At 37.6% G+C, this 17,208-nt stretch overlaps 1 protein-coding gene across 1 annotated transcript in view; it reads left to right on the forward strand.

The window, feature by feature from the left end:
- Nucleotides 1-9,550: 9,550 nt before the first annotated feature.
- c11orf53.S (chromosome 11 open reading frame 53 S homeolog) overlaps nucleotides 9,551-17,208 on the forward strand; it is a 48,489-nt gene continuing 40,831 nt past the window's right edge. Inside the window, exon 1 of the mRNA XM_018227744.2 lies at nucleotides 9,551-9,666. Within this exon, the coding sequence (XP_018083233.1) occupies nucleotides 9,657-9,666 (10 nt within the window). The 5' untranslated portion in view covers nucleotides 9,551-9,656. The remainder of the gene's footprint in view (nucleotides 9,667-17,208) is intronic.

Here is a 17,208-nt window from a genome sequence, read left to right on the forward strand (position 1 = left end):
TCTGAATTGGCAGCCAAGAAAAGTCATATGAAAAATAGTCATTTTGGGGTGCCTAAAGGCTATGAATAATGGGTATCAAATGGTTTATTAGAATGACTAATGTAACAACTAATGCAGCAAACTGTAACAGTTCAGCATGTGCACCTGGATTACTGAGCTCCCAGACTGAAACCCCAGAGACAGGAACATTAAACTTTAATATTCAATTTTGGAAAAACAGAGAAAAATTTAAAATGGAAAGCAATTGAAAAAAAGTCTTTATTTCTAGGAAATCTGGAAACAACTCCACTGAAAAAAAGTGTTTTGAAGGTGAACAACTCCTTTAAGAATTTCCCCTCTCACCCACTCAGGGCCGGAACTAGGGGTAGGCAGAGGAGGCACGTGTCTAGGGTGCAGTGAAGTGAGGGCGCTAAGTCTGCATCCTGCTTTTGCCTACCATGGTCCGGACCCTTGTTACCCTACAGGCACTCTCTAGCATGCCTCTGTGCATGCACCTCTCCTCTAGATATCGTCAAATTGTGCACACACTGGGGAGGGGGTGAAGTGGCTGGCCAAGTTGCCTTGGCCATTCCGACCGGCTTATTTCACGTAACCCCACTCCCTTCATGGTGACAATGAAAGAATGTAAAATATGTGGGGATATTTTCATGACTCGTCATTAACATGGTCCATTGCACTTAAACAGATGTCTTAATAGACCTTAGTATTCATTAGTGAGTGGCGTACACAGGCACAAAATAACCTCAAAACTGCAAAAGTGTGAATGACCTGGCTTGGGATAATGTAAAGCACTACCAGAACTAATAGGCTAATCACTGATTAGTTGACATGGTTACTGCCAAATACATACAGTATTTGCCCACTGCTGGTAGATGAGTATCACTGTGTGTATTCTTTATTTGCATTTCTCTCTCCACACCCCCCACCGGGTTCTCGCTCAAACCTTATTAATTTCAGAGTGGATTAATTTCAATCCACTCTCTTTCCTTCCTGCCAGTGAATATGGTGACAAATGTATTTGTACAGCTCATGACTCATGACCAGTTCCAATGATAGAAATTTAGATTTTTAATCCTTGAGAAATTCCTTTGGAGCCAATTCGGATTTGCAGTTCTTGGCATCAGACTGTTGATTCCAAACATTCTTAAATATTTCTATTTAACTCTTATCTTATTTGCATTTGCCTGTGAATATCAATCAGCAAAAAAGTCATTAACTGTCATTTGTAAGACCTCAGAAGACTTCTTCTTGTCATAAACAGCAGTGATCATTGGCGGAGGGTGATTTTTGAGATTGGGAAGGCTAATTAAAGGGCACCTATTACCAGAATATTTTCCCCTACCAAAGTGCAGGCTAACAGTGCCCACAGTGTAGATGGGGGAAGCAATAGCATTTTTCTAAGAAAAGACATATATTGAGTGCTATGGCCACCGCATCCTATCACATAGCGAGTGAGCTGGGGCACTCACTTGAACATACATGTGCCCCAACACAGAAGCCTACACCAGGAGTCCCCTTCTTGTGCAAAGGCCACAATGCTTGATGGGGGTCTTTTCTTAGGAAAAATACTATTGTTTTCTTCATCCAGAGTGTGCCTCTAGGAGGGGAAATACATTTTATATGATAGGTAGTGATGGGCGAATTTCTCAGAATTTTTGCAAAACTCAAATTTTGACGCCCGCATCAATTTTGATGCCCACTTCAATTTGTGTCAATTTTGACGCCAGCGTTAAAGTCAATAGGCGTCCGAATAGTGTTTTTGACGCCGGTGAATTTTTGCTGGAGTTTTGTGAATTTATTTGCCCATCACTAATGATAGGCTAACAGTATGCCTTCCTGAATACTATCTCACTATCTCTCTATATCTATACAATTTGAATACCATATATGCCATGGAATAATAAATGCAGCACCAGCTTCTATATAAAATCCAGTAACCACAGAGATAAAAGAAACCTCCAGTTTCATGTGTAGTGTATAACATCCCTGATAACACAATATATGCCAGAAATACATTTTGTGAACCTAGCAGAAGCCTTTACTTAAAGGGGTAGTTCACCTTTGAGTTAACTTTTAGTATGATGTAGAGACTAATGATGAGTAATAAAAAAAAGCAGTAATAACAATTAATGTGTAACCTTACAGAGTGTTTGCTTTTTAGATGGGGTCGGTGACCCCCCATTTCAATGGTGGGAAGAGTCACACGAAGAAGGCAAATAATTCAAAAACTACAAAAAATAAACAATGAAGGCCAACTGAAAAGTTGCTTAGAATTGGCCATTTTGTAACATATTAAAACTAAAAGTTTACTGAAAGGTGAAGGGAAATATATTTTCCCCAAAGTAATGTGCATAAAACAAACAGATAGAGACAAAGGCTGGTTTCTATTAAAAATATACACACACCAGTATTTCCTTGGCACTGCTTCCCTCACCTACCTCTCCCGTGTACTGTGTTATCTGTGTTTTGCCATCAGGATTCCATTGTGACAACCTGACATCTTGACATTTTGGTCAAGGCAGGAAGGAATAAAACTGCAGCAAGATGGCTTAGATTAATAAATGCTAACCATGGGACAGAGGGAGCTGAAAATACATGTTACACACACACAGCAAATCTTTTTTTATGTGACACTCACTGCTCCCTTCTCATTGCCAAAGATTCTGAATGTAACTGAAATCTTTCAGTGACATTAGAAACTGGCACTCTGGAATGTGGGAATACATATATAACTACTTTTGATCTGTTTTACTCACTGTAGCCCTGTAGGCAGCTGCACATGGTGGCTAAGCATGATGATGAGCATGCAGTGCAAAAAATCTTCAGAGGGGCCTGGCACACTCTGATCCCCATCCTCCCACCTACTTCCCATCCCGCCTCCACCCCGCACATGTCCCAACCCGCCCATTCCCCCCCGACTTGCATCTCCTTTCCTCACTGTAAGTAAGAGAGCAGCTGGGGAGGAGGAGCTTTTTATTAGCTATAGAGGAAGCAGACCCCACAGTCCGGGCCCCCCTGTTCCCAGGGCCCCCTGAGACTGCGGGGTCTGTTCCTCTATAGTTGTGCCACTGAATTAAGTTATTGGGCTCCTAACACATAGTGAAGAGATGGCTGTTGGAGATGAGTACCAAACATACAGGCAGGTTAACTGGGGTCTGATAAAATTGGCCATATTATGTGAATGTGTTAGGGACCTTAGATGCTAAATTCCTCCGGGGCAGGGACTGATGTGAATGACATTTCTGAACAGTGAATAGGCCAGCAGCATATAAATATAGGTAAATGATAAAAACAACAAGGGGCAGATTTATTATCATGTGAATTTCAAGTTGTGTAAAACTCGATCAAAATTGTAAATGGTCGAATTTGTTAAATTCTTTAAATTGGTTTAATTTGATTCACTTTGAATTCAATCGAGTTTTTGGCAGCACCGCTTGTCAAGTGTATTCGAGTATCCCGTTGCCCCACTTTAACTTGAATTGATCTAATCGACTTTTTAAAATTAACTTGCACTTCTGCCATTTTTTCACACAGGAAGTTCTCCAGCAGCCATTTTAGGTGGTCAGGGAGGGGGTCCCACAGTAGGGGGAAGGAAGGCAGGTCAGTGAGGGGTCCTACAGTAGGGGGAAGGAGGGCAGGGTGGGGGTCCCACAGTAGGGGGTAGGAGGGCAGGGCGACATCTTCTTCCACGCGATCTTCTTCCTGATGTGAACGGCGTTTTGGCGCATGCGCAGTAGGAGCATTTCGCCGGTACGGATCTACTGCGCATGTGCCAAAAGTCACGCACATGCGCAGTAGATCGTACCGGCAAAATGATCCTACTGCGCATGCGCCGTTCAAAGCAGGAAGAAGATCGCGTGGAAAAAGATGTCGTCTGTAAACTCCCTAGACTGGACCTGCGCAGAAGGGTAAGTAACAAGTTAGGGGCATTTGCCCAGCGGGACGGGTAGGCCAGGGGGGAGGAGGGAGGGTGGGCCACACACGGGAGGGGAGGAGGGTTTTTGCGCCACCTAGGTTTCCTTCCCCTTTAAGGGTATGTCTTAATATGACAACTTTTTTCACATATGAGTGATAAGTGATATCCCTGCAGTGAGCACCAACCATTTGGTTTTTTGGTGTGCTACCACAATTAAGGCGGATATGGTCTTGTGATAACATGGGTGTGGTTTAAAGTGGGTGTGGTTTAAAACAGGGAGTGGTCAACAGTGGATTCCATTATCGGCCCTTCACTATGTAGTCCTCTGTACCACAGAAGTTGGACAGCACTGATCTAATACATGTTAATGGAGAAGGATTATATAGGAGCAAAAGCCTCATTAACTGACACATATCTCCCATGACAAGCCCTACATATTAAGGGCAAACAACAGACCTAGGTACAGGTATAGGACCCGTTATCCAGAAACCCGTTATCCAGAAAGCTCCAAATTCCGAAAAAGGCCGTCTCCCATAGACTCCATTATAATCAAATAATTAAAATTTTAAAAGTGTTTTGCTTTTTCTCTGTAGTTATGGAACGGTACCTTTTACTTGATCCAAACTAAGATATATTAAATCCCAATTGGATGCAAAGCAATCCTATTGGGTTTAATTAATATGTAAATAATTTTTTAGCGGTGTATTTGCCCCCACGTTGGCTATCGGCGCATGCAATCAGGGGCCCCTAGGTTCATAACCCGGTGGGCCCCAAATGAACTAGTCCGACCCTGGGGAGGGATGTGCAGGAATGGCATCCCTCACTTCTTTATTTATGTGATATAGCATCTCCTCAGGGTAGGTAGGGGGGTGCAAGAGTTTTAAATCCCAGAATTTATTGTAACAATAGAGCTTTCTTTTGCTCCTCCACAATTCTGCATGCAAAAGGTTAAGGGGCACAGCAACTTTGGGAGACTTACATTGGTAGCCAAGAAAAGTCATATACACATTTTTCATTTTGGGGTCCTTACAGGACACATACTTGGGTAAATATAAGCATACCAGGTATAAAACTATTCATAAGAAGCAAATACCAAAATGTAAATAGCAAAATGGATTTGATTTAAAGTGGGTAAAACTATAAAGTGTTGGTGGGTGAGAAGGGGCTTATTTTAGCAGACCTCACTACACATGGCACGCATAACATCCCTTTACTTTTTTCTCTCCAGTTCAAGTACTGTTGCTACAGGTAAAAAAAGGTTGAGCCCCCTGGTGTAGATTGTATAATATTGGCAAGTTTTTTCAGGATTAATACTACATTACAGGGAAGAAAAGCTCAGTGTTTGTTTAAACACCACATCTTATAAACCAGATTTAATATTTGCATTTTTCAGCATAAAAAAACACAATTAATAAATCTGACCTTATTTTTTTACAATTACTCAATTACATTCGTATCACATTATCGTGACTTCATAGCTATAGTTTGGTTGAAAGAGATCATATATTTATTTTTTTCCAATTACAGCTTGTTTTTTGTTTTATTATCATATTGTTTGTTATCATAGAAGCATAAATAGGATTCAAATGCTTGACCTTGCCAGAGCATCATGGTTGTTTTGGATGAAAGATGCACTCACAGACTTTACCTACAATTTATTAGCAAGTGATTATATTTTTATTAGTCAGAAAGGGAAGATACTTGTCCGTTATAAATGTCTTCCTTAATATTACATTAGGGAAAGCCTTAGTTTAAAAACATACCCTTTTAATTAAGATCCCTAACAGTAAATAAATAGATACAGCATGCAGTAAACCATGCACCAAACATTGATTACCAAAAGTAAAAAAAAAATTTGCATAGAGGATTGTTTTAGAGTCATCCAACCATAATAACCAACCTTCACATTTCCAGTGTATTGACATGGCCTGCAGGGTGTACACAGGAATGAGCCATTAAGGTCTATTTAAACAGTATGTAATAGCCTGGACTATCTAAACATTTTATGGAGCGGATGAGATTTCAGATGATTCTTGCAGATAGACGGAAAATGGGCCTAACCCTGTCTATCTTTGGAGCTTTATGCAAAGCAGAGGATTACCTCCAACAGAAATTCATTTAAGACACGGAGATAATTAATGATACACAGATGGGGGAATATAGCAAATGAAACGACTACAAAAATAGGAGTGACACATGCAAAACTTCAGCAAGCCTAGTGAATATTTTTGTACTTGTTTTAATTTAAAAAAAAGTATCAAATAGGTTCAAAATATGCAAGAGATGGTCATAAACGTTTCTCAGAATTGCCTTCACCCATGATTGTGCTAATGCTATATACACCACTTCTTTAATTACTCATACCTTCCAACAACTTGGGTCATATATTTTTTTTATAACTTTGATGTATACTTATAGGTTTTTAAGGGGTGGTTCATCTTTAACTTAACTTTTAGTATGTTATAGAATGGCTAATTCTAAGCAACTTTGCAATTGGTCTGCATTTTACCTTTTTTATAGTTTTTGAATTATTTTCCTTCTTCTCACGCTTTCAAGTGGGGTTCACTGACCCCATAAAAAACAAATGCTCCGTATGTATTGCAATGTATTGTTATTGCTATGTTATTGCTATGTTTTTACACATGTTTTTGTGCAGACCCTCTCCTACAGTATTCATATTCCAGTTTTCTCGATTCAATGCATGGTTGCTAGAGTCATTTGGACCAAACCCCCCTTTTAATTTTCCATTAACTATAGTAAATGTAACTGTCTCTCCAGAGTGCAAAGAAATCTCACCTGTCTTTCTAGAGTGCAAAGAAGCAGCAGATATCCCTAAGCTCCAGTGTAGGGGCAGAAGGTATGATGTCCTATCGTTTGTCTAGGGATGCTAATTAAGCACCAACAAATATATCAAAAACAGTTTTATAATTTGACATATTTCTCGACTTTCATAAAGTCAGTTTGTTAGAAACCTGATTGTCATTGACATTTTCCTACAAGTTATGAAATTTTGATAAATCAAATCATGGTAATTATATAGGGTATGGTATTGCAAAATAAACACATTTGCTGCATTTAATGTGGAATACAGCTACACAAAAGTAAGTCATAAAAGAAAAGCATGTATCTTTAGAAATAACACATTCTGCCAAATCCAAAAAGCCCTTTCTACTCCAAACCAAAATGCAAGGCTTTCCTAAAATGAGTAGCCCATATGAAGACATCTAAAAACTACCTCTTATCAACCAAAAATCCTCATGTAACAAGATAAAAAAAAAAAATAATAATTGCCAGGGGTCTATTCTATATTCAATGTACATAGGTTTGCCTAAGTATATGGCAAAGATAGGTCCTGAAAAGAAAATATAATTTTTCCTACTTAATTTAGCTGCTGAAAAGTAAGCCCCCTGCCTGCGTAGTTTGTGAGCCTCCAAGAGAATGCAGACCCATGAAAGGAGAAGAATTTTAAAATGTAGCCCCCAAACAACCAAACTAAATTTAGCAGTTTTTGTAACATTTCTGAAAATTAAAACTTTGCCCTTTGCCACAATTACCTTGCACAATTTCTTGCATAAAAAAATATAACACCACCAGAGGTCTACGGAGTTTGATGCCTACTATGCATACATTATAGAGATATGTGGCATGTAGTAACTTCACAACTGCAAAGCTTTCCTAAAGTTATCAGTTTTTTTGACATTTCTAAAAAAATCTATGAAAAAATATAAAGATTTTCTGCATTTATCTCAACCTGTACTGAAAAGTTTGATGTCAATTATGAATAGATTTAACAAATCAGCTGGCATGTGAGGACCTTAAAATTGAATAATTTTAATATATTAGCTGGAAATTAAGCTTCTGTAAATAAGGAACGGTGTCTGTGTATTTTATGTCATAAGAACCCCCAACTATACATGTTGGAACCAGAGGGGCAAAGGGGCCATGGCCCCCAGAATTTCTGTCCCAGGAAATGCCAGCAGGAAAAATATCACTCTGCTGTGAAACCTATCCCTGTCCCCAAAAGTTAAAATGGTTAATAAAGCAGGGATACAAATGCAATAAAATCACAAAAATGAAATTACGCAAATCAATGAAATAACAAAATAATGGATCTGAAAGCATGAATTATGGTTTGCCAGCTGTGCTTAAGGCCAGTTTCCACCATATTCACCACAGCCCCCAATACACCAAGAACCATGAGCTAATTCCAAAGTCACACTCATTTCTATGCACAATGAGGGAACTGATATTTCTGCTATATCACTTAGAGGCACATTTACTATGGGTCGAATATCGAGGGATAATTAACCCTCAATATTCGACCATCGAAGTTAAATCCTTTGACTTCAAATATCGAAGTCGAAGGATTTACCGCAATTCGTTCGACCGCAATTCGTTTGTGTGATCGAAGGATCACGATTCAAAGGATTTTAATCCATCGATCGAACGATTTTCCTTCGATCACAAATTGCCTAGAAAGCCTATGGGGACCTTCCCCATAGGCTAACATTGGTGCTCGGTAGGTTTTAGGTGGCGAAGTAGGTGGTCGAAGTATTTTTTAAAGAGACAGTACTTCGACTATGGAATGGTCGAATAATCTAACGATTTTTAGTTTGAATCGTTCAATTCAAAGTCGTAGTCGAAAGTCGAAGTAGCCAATTCGATGGTCGAAGTAGCCAAAAAAATACTGTGAAATTCGAAGTATTTTTCCTTCTAATCCTTCACTCGAGCTCAGTAAATGTGCCCCTTAGTTTTCTGATTGGCAGGACACAGCAGTTTTAAGGAAATATGTCTTTAGATTTGTTTTTTGTCTTTTTTCAGTCTTTTTTATGCTACGGAATTAAGATCTTATTCTGCGTGTTCAAAGAACAATGGAAAGCAGAAGAATGATTAGATAATTAAATTAAATAAATACATTTAGGGCAATACATTCAGATATACACAGCAAACAGAGCGAAATTCAATAACATCGGAATTAATCAAAATCAAACTTTAAATTGGAATACATTTTTACTTGTACATTCTGTACAAGCAAATAAACAAACACATGATTTTTGTAGACACAATATTGTCTCCCCAATTTCTTGTCAGCACATTTAATGGTAAATCAATAACTCATTGAGAATGAGAATATATGACCTCAGAATGCAGGGAATATAAGGCTATTCCTGGCATTTTGTCAACAAATATTGGCCTTAAGGACAAAAATGCACCCAAAATATGTTTGTGCATATTAGTGTGTGCTCACACATGAATTACTTACAATTTCTGTAATGCCTTAATGGCTTTATTTTAATATTACTCTGTGTAACAGAATATTGCTTTGGCATTAAAAAAATAAATATATACTAATTCCACAGGTACATAATTATTTATAGATACAGATATATTAAAAGACAAATATATGTTTTGAAAACATCTTTGTTGGACTTTCCATCTATTCATACAGAATAGCTTGTCTTGGAGATCAATGCACATTGGAACTAGGATAATAGTTTGCACTGACAATGCAAATCATGGAGGCTTACAAGCGAAAGAGTATTTGCATGTAAACAAATAAGGGGAAAAAAGTCACTTGGACACATCACAGGCTGTGAAAAATGTTCCTTTTCTCCCCACCTCTGCACTAAACAGTATGAGCACAACATATTCCCAGTTTGTTAACTGCTGGTGGAAGGAAAGATTAGTGAAGAGGGCGAGCTTGGTCAAGTGACTGACGATTCCAATAACAGGGACCAACATGGAAACAGGTAAGTCTGGCAAATGCAGAATACTGGGCACTGGGCTTTTGTGCCTGGGAATTTAGTGTAGGTTAAAATACAGGATTGCATTTGATATAAGTCCACCCTGTACTGTTATTATTTTAGTACTGTAATGACTTAAAGCATGTATATACAAATATACAATAGGTTATATATTCTACCACTGGATTATAAATATATACAGACATAGGATCCGTTATCCTCAAACCCATTATCCCGAAAGCTTCAAATTGTGGGTAGGCTGTCTCCTATAGACTCTATTTTAAACAAATAATATATTATATTTTAAATGATTTCCTTTTTCTCTGGAATAATATTAATAAAACAGTAGCTTTCAATTGATCCCAACTAATATATAACTAATTAATCCTTGCTGGAGACAGAACAATTGTATTGGGTTTAATTAATGTTTAAATTATTTTTTTGTAGACTGAAGGTACCCAAATTACATAAACAACCCCTTTTTCGGAAAACCCAAAGCCCTGAGCATTCTGCAGAATAGGTCCCATACCTGTACATATACAGTACAGTGTATATATATATATATATCATTTACATGTATTTATATATCGCCGACTTATTGCGCAGCACTGATATATTAAAATTACAGTTTGGTCATATCACTACAGTAAATAATTCACACACACACACACACGTTTTGCAAATTATCTGTTTGGATTTAAAAGGGTTTTTCAGCTTTAAATTTACTTTTAGTATAATATAGAGAGTGATATTCTAAGACAATTTGCAGTTTCTCTTAATTTTTTATTCTCTGTGCTTTTTAATGATTTAGTTTCTTTGTTCAGATGTTGTTTAGCTTAGAATTCCAGCAGCAATCTGGTTGCTATGGCCCACATTACCCTAGTAGCCTATTTGTGTTTTTAATGCAAGACTGGAATATGAATAGGAGAGGACCTGAACCGAAAGATAAGTAACAAAAAATAACAATAAACTTGCAGCCTCAAGGAGCAACAGTTTATGCCCTACTGGGGTCAGACACCGTCTATTTGACAGCTGGAGGCAGAAGAAATAGACAAATTAAAAACTATAGAAAAAGAAGACCAATTGAAAAAATGGCTAAGAATTTGCCATTCTATAACATACTAATAGTTATCTTGAAGATGACCCACCCTTAACAAAAACATATTATTGTCGGTATTAATCACTTTATCATTTTTTTTCTTTTTTATTAAAATATATGTTTTCTATATCACATTTTTACCGCAAAGTTTTCTTAGAAATACAATACACATTTCTGGGCAGTGCAATTTATAGATGCTGAATGCACTCAGCATGTTAAAACGATTCAAATTCCATATAAAGATGCTCTAGGTCAGTAACAACTGTTGTCATTCAGGGAGGAGTTGGTTATACTTTATGAAAAATTATTTAGCTTTTCAAGTGTATTTACTAAGGCATGTCTTTTATGTGTCAGCACCTATTGTAATAACTTAGGAGGAAGGATGTCCTTTTGAAGCAATGAAAACTGCCAGGTTTGGGATATTTTATCCAGAATGCTTGGGGGCCTAGGGTTTTCTGGATAAATGATCTTTCCGTAAATTGGATCTCTGTTACCTTAAGTCTGTTAAAATTCATTTAAACATTAATTAAACCCAATAGGGCTGTTTTGGCTCCAATAAGGCTTTATTAAATCTTAGGAGGGGTCACATACAAGGTAGTGTTTTATTATTACAGAGAAAAAGCAAATCAGATTTTCAAATTTGACTTATTTGATGAAAATGTAGTCTATAGGAGATGGCCACCCCGTGATTCAGAGCTCTCCGGCTAATTGGTTTTAGGATAATACATCCTATACCTGAGCCTTTATATAAGCCATAAATCACTGGATGTCAGTATGAGTGAAAGGGAAACTGGAAGGCTGGCAGACTTATTTATAATTGTCACAAACTGCTGTATGCATGGCAAGTGGGCCCTACAATTGTATATTTTTAAAGATTAGTATGACAAAGTTAGAGATAGAGGGAGCTTGTTTTCTGTGTAATTTTAGCCCAAGGTTTTGTACTTTTGTTTGTACAGGTATAGGAATGGCTGTCTCCCATAGACTCCATTTTATCCAAATAATCCAAACTTTTAAAAATGATTTCCTTTTTCTCTGTATTAATAAAACAGTAGCTTTTACTTGATCCCAACTAAGATATAATGAATCTGTATTGGAAGCAAAATCAGCCTATTGGGTTTATTTAATGTTTAAATGAATTTCTAGTAGATTTAAGGCATGATGACCCAAATTACGGAAAGATCCATTATCCGGAAAACCCCTGTTCCCGAGCATTCTGTATAACAGGTCCCATACCTGTATTTATTTAATTTTAGGAAGCAGGATACAAGTGTTTTCAAATGCTGGTTTCTGTGTTAGCTATCATGTTTGTTAACGAAATACAAACCTGTTATCACTGCCAGGGAAATGTAAATATAAATTGTCTCATATTTTTTAAAAAAGAAATTACAGCACTAATACTCTGCATTTCTGCATGTGGTTATGGTAAATTACCCCTATAGTCCTCTTGCCCTTGAATCCGGGGCATTTGTAAATGGAAATGTACTATTTCAGGTTGACTAAATAGAAGAATTTCCTTATTTATTTTCCTTTAAATAGTCATCAAAACTTAGATTACCCTCCAACAGTAGTTCTTCACATTTACTGCAAGAATTCATATGACCATATTCGGCAAAGTAATTTCTCACTAAACGGAGACAAATGGCACCACTTTTATCTCCAATAGATGGTGCTGTTTAGTTTAAGTTCATAGAGATTTGAATCTCCAGCTAAAGGCCATACTAATTTCCTTGACTCATTTACAAATCTGATAGGGCTCGAGTGGATTTCAAAGCCGCTATATATTGTAGCAGCTGCCGCAGCTTTGGCACAGAGCATAGCAGAAGTACCATTGCTTTTCAGCTGCTCTGCTGTTATGACATTTTGTATGAAGTGATTATAAATGTGTACATAACAGATTTCTTTTCATGGTGGTCCAAAACTCCTAAAGTCACTTTAAAAGTGATGTTTTCAATCATTACACCTTGACTATTGTGAGCCTTGGAGAGTGTTTGTTACAGTACAAACCTTGCGCACAACTTCGAATATCGAAGGATTTACCGCAAACAATCGAAGGAAAAATCGTTCGATTGAATGATTCGAAGGATTTTAATCCATCGACCGAAGGATTTTCGTTCGATCAGAAAAAGCTTAGAAATCTTATGGGGAAGGTCCCCATAGGCTAACATTGTAGCTCGGTAGGTTTAAAGTGGCGAAGTAGGTAGTCAAAGTTTTTGTAAAAGAGACTATCGAATGGTTTCAATAGTGGAACGATTTTTAGTTGGAATCGTTCGAATCAAAGTCGTAGTCGAAGGTCGTAGTAGCCTATTCGATGGTCGAAGTACCCAAAAAAAAACTTCGAAATTCGAAGTTTTTTTACTTCAAATCCTTCACTCGAGCTTAGTAAATGTGCCTGTAACTGTTTTGTTTTTTTTACATAATAAAAGGAAACTTTCCAGTAAGGGTTCATTACACATTTTCTCTGGTTCTCTCATTATTTGTAAATGCAATTCATAGCAGTATTTTTCTGGCTGTTTATATTCTCTGCACTCCTTTATCTGACTCCTAAAACAATATAGCAGAAACCAGCTGATTAACAGACCTGAGAGAACTTCTACATTGTTTCAAGAGTCAGAATAGAACATGGATAAAGAAATACAACTTTCAGCTGCAATTAGGTCTATCAATAATTGTTGTAAATATATAAATATACTGTTGTAAATATATAAATATATTTGGAAGCTTGCTTAGAATTACTTTAATTATGCAAAAAACACTTTTATGTCTGATAAAACCATTTTATATAAACAATACTTTTTCACTCAGTAGCATTCCTTATATAGTTGCATTTACAGTATATATATATACTTTTTTGTTGAGTGTGTCCTAGTTGGATAGGATGGTTTTCGTTGTAGGCAGTATGATTAGCAAGCAGCCATATTAGCTGGGGTATTGACATGTTCGGTAAATAACTTTTTAAATGTCCAAGTACTTTCTATGTTGTAGTGGGCTGTGCATCCGTACTGCAGTTTCTTGGAGGGAAGCTTTGTAGTATTGTATGATGACTAAAGTTATATAGTATAAGTGAGAGAACATTCATCTTAGTGGCAATGATTCTACCTTGCCAGGATGTATTAGTGTTTTCCATTTCTGGTAATCTGCTTGAAGTGCTTGTTGCAGGGGAAGGTAGTTTAATTTCTTATAAATTGCTGGGTCCCTAGCTAATTTAATCCCCAAGTAAGTGAGAAAATTTTCTCTCCATTCATATGGGAAGTTACTTTTTAATATTTAAAGGTCCTGGGATGGGATATTTATGGGTAATGCTTGGGTTTTACTCGGATTCATTTTGTACCAGGCTACTTGATAAAACTCAGTCAATTCTGATAGTAGTTTGGGTATGGAAATATGGGAATTTGTGATGGAAAAAATGATGTTGGCTGCAAAAAGACTTATCCAGATTCATTCAGATTTTGCATGCTACGGGTTCTACCAGTAGTGCTAAATTGATAGGAGATAATGGCCACCCCTGCCTGGTACCATTGGTGGTAGAATGGAGAATTTGCCCAACAGTATCCCTGATGCGTTGACCCTAGCGGTAGTATATAGTACTAAGATTGCTTTAATAAATGTAGCTCCAAGGTGGAATCTTTTGAGTGCATTTTCCATAAAGCCCCAGAAGATCCTGACGAAAACTTTTTCTGCATCTAGTGAAAGTAGTAAGGTTGGGTATATATGTTGCTTTATGAGATGCAGAAGGTTATGGAATTTCCTGGTATTATTGAGGGCTTGACAACCTGCTACAAAACCAACCTGGTCTATACCTATTAGAGATCTTGAGTAGTGACCCGGAACCATCTCCCTCAATCCGCTCCCGCCAGCGCCTGACTTCCCCCTTCCTTTTATAGACCCATGCCGCCCGCCCTGCCAATGACGTCACAAAATGGGGCAGGGTGAGCAGGTGAAAGCCGGCTACCAACAAATGGGTGCAGTATTTCTTCAGTGGTTCTCTCTGAGATTGTGTGGGCTGTGATAGATTGAGAGAGTTAAGATAGTTTTTAATGCGCTCCCTTGTTGGTTTTGGTTTTGCTGCACTAGTGTATAAGTTTGAAAAGTAAGTATAGTAAGTTTCCAAAATGATCCCCGATTTTCTTAGGATCCATAATTTTATGTCACGATCAATAAAATAGGTTATTCTAGATTGGGCTTGCTTAGCTCTCAGTTACATAGTTACATAGTTACATAGTTAAATTGGGTTGAAAAAAGACAAAGTCCATCAAGTTCAACCCCTCCAAATGAAAACCCAGCATCCATACACACACCCCTAACTACTTTTAATTAAAATTCTATATACCCATACCTATACTAACTATAGAGTTTAGTATCACAATAGCCTTTGATATTATGTCTGTCCAAAAAATCATCCAAGCCATTCTTAAAGGCATTAACTGAATCAGCCATCACATCATCACCCGGCAGTGCATTCCACAACCTCACTGTCCTGACTGTGAAGAACCCCCTACGTTGCTTCAAATGAAAGTTCTTTTCTTCTAGTCTAAAGGGGTGGCCTCTGGTACGGTGATCCACTTTATGGGTAAAAAGGTCCCCTGCCATTTGTCTATAGTGTCCTCTAATGTACTTGTAAAGTGTAATCATGTCCCCTCGCAAGCGCCTTTTTTCCAGAGAAAACAACCCCAACATTGACAGTCTACCCTCATAATTTAAGTCTTCCGTCCCGCTAACCAATTTAGTTGCACGTCTCTGCACTCTCTCCAGCTCATTTATATCCCTCTTAAGGACTGGAGTCCAAAACTGAACTGCATACTCCAGATGAGGCCTCACCAGGGACCTATAAAGAGGCATAATTATGTTTTCATCCCTTGAGTTAATGCCCTTTTTTATGCAAGACAGAACTTTATTTGCTTTAGTAGTCACAGAATGACACTGCCCAGAATTAGACAACGTGTTATCTACAAAGACCCCTAGATCCTTCTCATTTATGGAAACTCCCAACACACTGCCATTTAGTGTATAACTTGCATTTATATTATTTTTGCCAAAGTGTATAACCTTGCATTTATCAACGTTGAACCTCATTTTCCAGTTTGCTGCCCAGTTTTCCAGTTTAGACAGATCACTTTGCAAAGTGGCAGCATCCTGCATGGAACCTCTAGTTCTGCACAATTTAGTTTCATCTGCAAAAATAGAAACAGTACTTTCAATGCCCACCTCCAGGTCATTAATAAACAAGTTGAAAAGCAAGGGACCTAGTACAGAGCCCTGCGGTACTCCACTAACAACACTGGTCCAATTAGAAAATGTTCCGTTTACCACCACGCTTTGTAGTCTATCTTTTAGCCAGTTCTCTATCCAGGTACAAATACTATGTTCCAGTCCAACATTCCTTAATTTAACCAGTAACCTTTTGTGTGGCACTGTATCAAATGCTTTAGCAAAGTCTAAGTAAATCACATCCACTGCCATCCCAGAATCGAGGTTTCTACTTACATTCTCGTAAAAAGAAATTAAGTTAGTCTGGCATTGCTAGGAGTTTATTTGCTTTGTTGCTTTTGGTATATTAGAATAATTTTAGTTGGTATTTGGTTTTAATCATTAGTAACTGGTTAAGCTCTCTTTCATTGCTTTGGATTTCTGAATTTAGTTGTTTGGTAGGGTTAATGTGATATCAGAGTTCTGTTGCTTTGATTTTCAGTTCTAATTAATTTTGTTTACTTTGCCTTTTTTGTGCATTCCAGCAACTATTGCAATTAGGGCTCCTTAATAGCAAGCCCATATCTTCTGGGGGCTTGTGTCCTCTACCTGGTTATGCTGATAGTAATATTTTATCTTTGATCTATCTGTTTCTGAAGTTCAGGGTAAAGTAATATAGAATCGTTGAGCCTCCACGGTATCACATGTGCCTTCTGCCACCTTAGTTCTGAGTGTTGAGGTTTGTCTACCTGTAAACACAACATCTATTTTTGATGACATTGCTATGTCTAGCTGGGTGATAGGGACATTCCCTGTCTAGTGAGTGTTTGGCCCTCCAAACATCCACTAATGTTAGGTTGTAGAATGAGTCTCTTATTTTTTTAGCTGCACAAACTTGCAATTTGGTGGTGTATGAAGATGTCCTACTTGTGCTCTAAACCGGATCTAAGATGCAGTTAATATCCCCAGCCACAATACATCTACCTTTTTGTGCTCTGTCAAATATGGCAATGTTTTGGAAAGAAACTGAAATTGGTTATTTGGTGCATAAAAGTTAATTAATTTGAAGTATTGGTTCTCTATAGAGCATATTAACATCAGATATCATCCCATTACCAACAGCTGATGCTTTTGGATGGTATACTTTCAATTTTTCTCTATTAAGGGTAACACTGTAAAGGGGGCCACTTGGGATTTTCAGGCCTATGGAACAAAGAGTCAAAACTTTCTTTGCTATGAAGTGTTACAAAAAAAACAGGAGTTCT

This window comes from Xenopus laevis, chromosome 7S, assembly GCF_017654675.1.
Source record: "Xenopus laevis strain J_2021 chromosome 7S, Xenopus_laevis_v10.1, whole genome shotgun sequence".
Classification (NCBI taxonomy): domain Eukaryota; kingdom Metazoa; phylum Chordata; class Amphibia; order Anura; family Pipidae; genus Xenopus; species Xenopus laevis.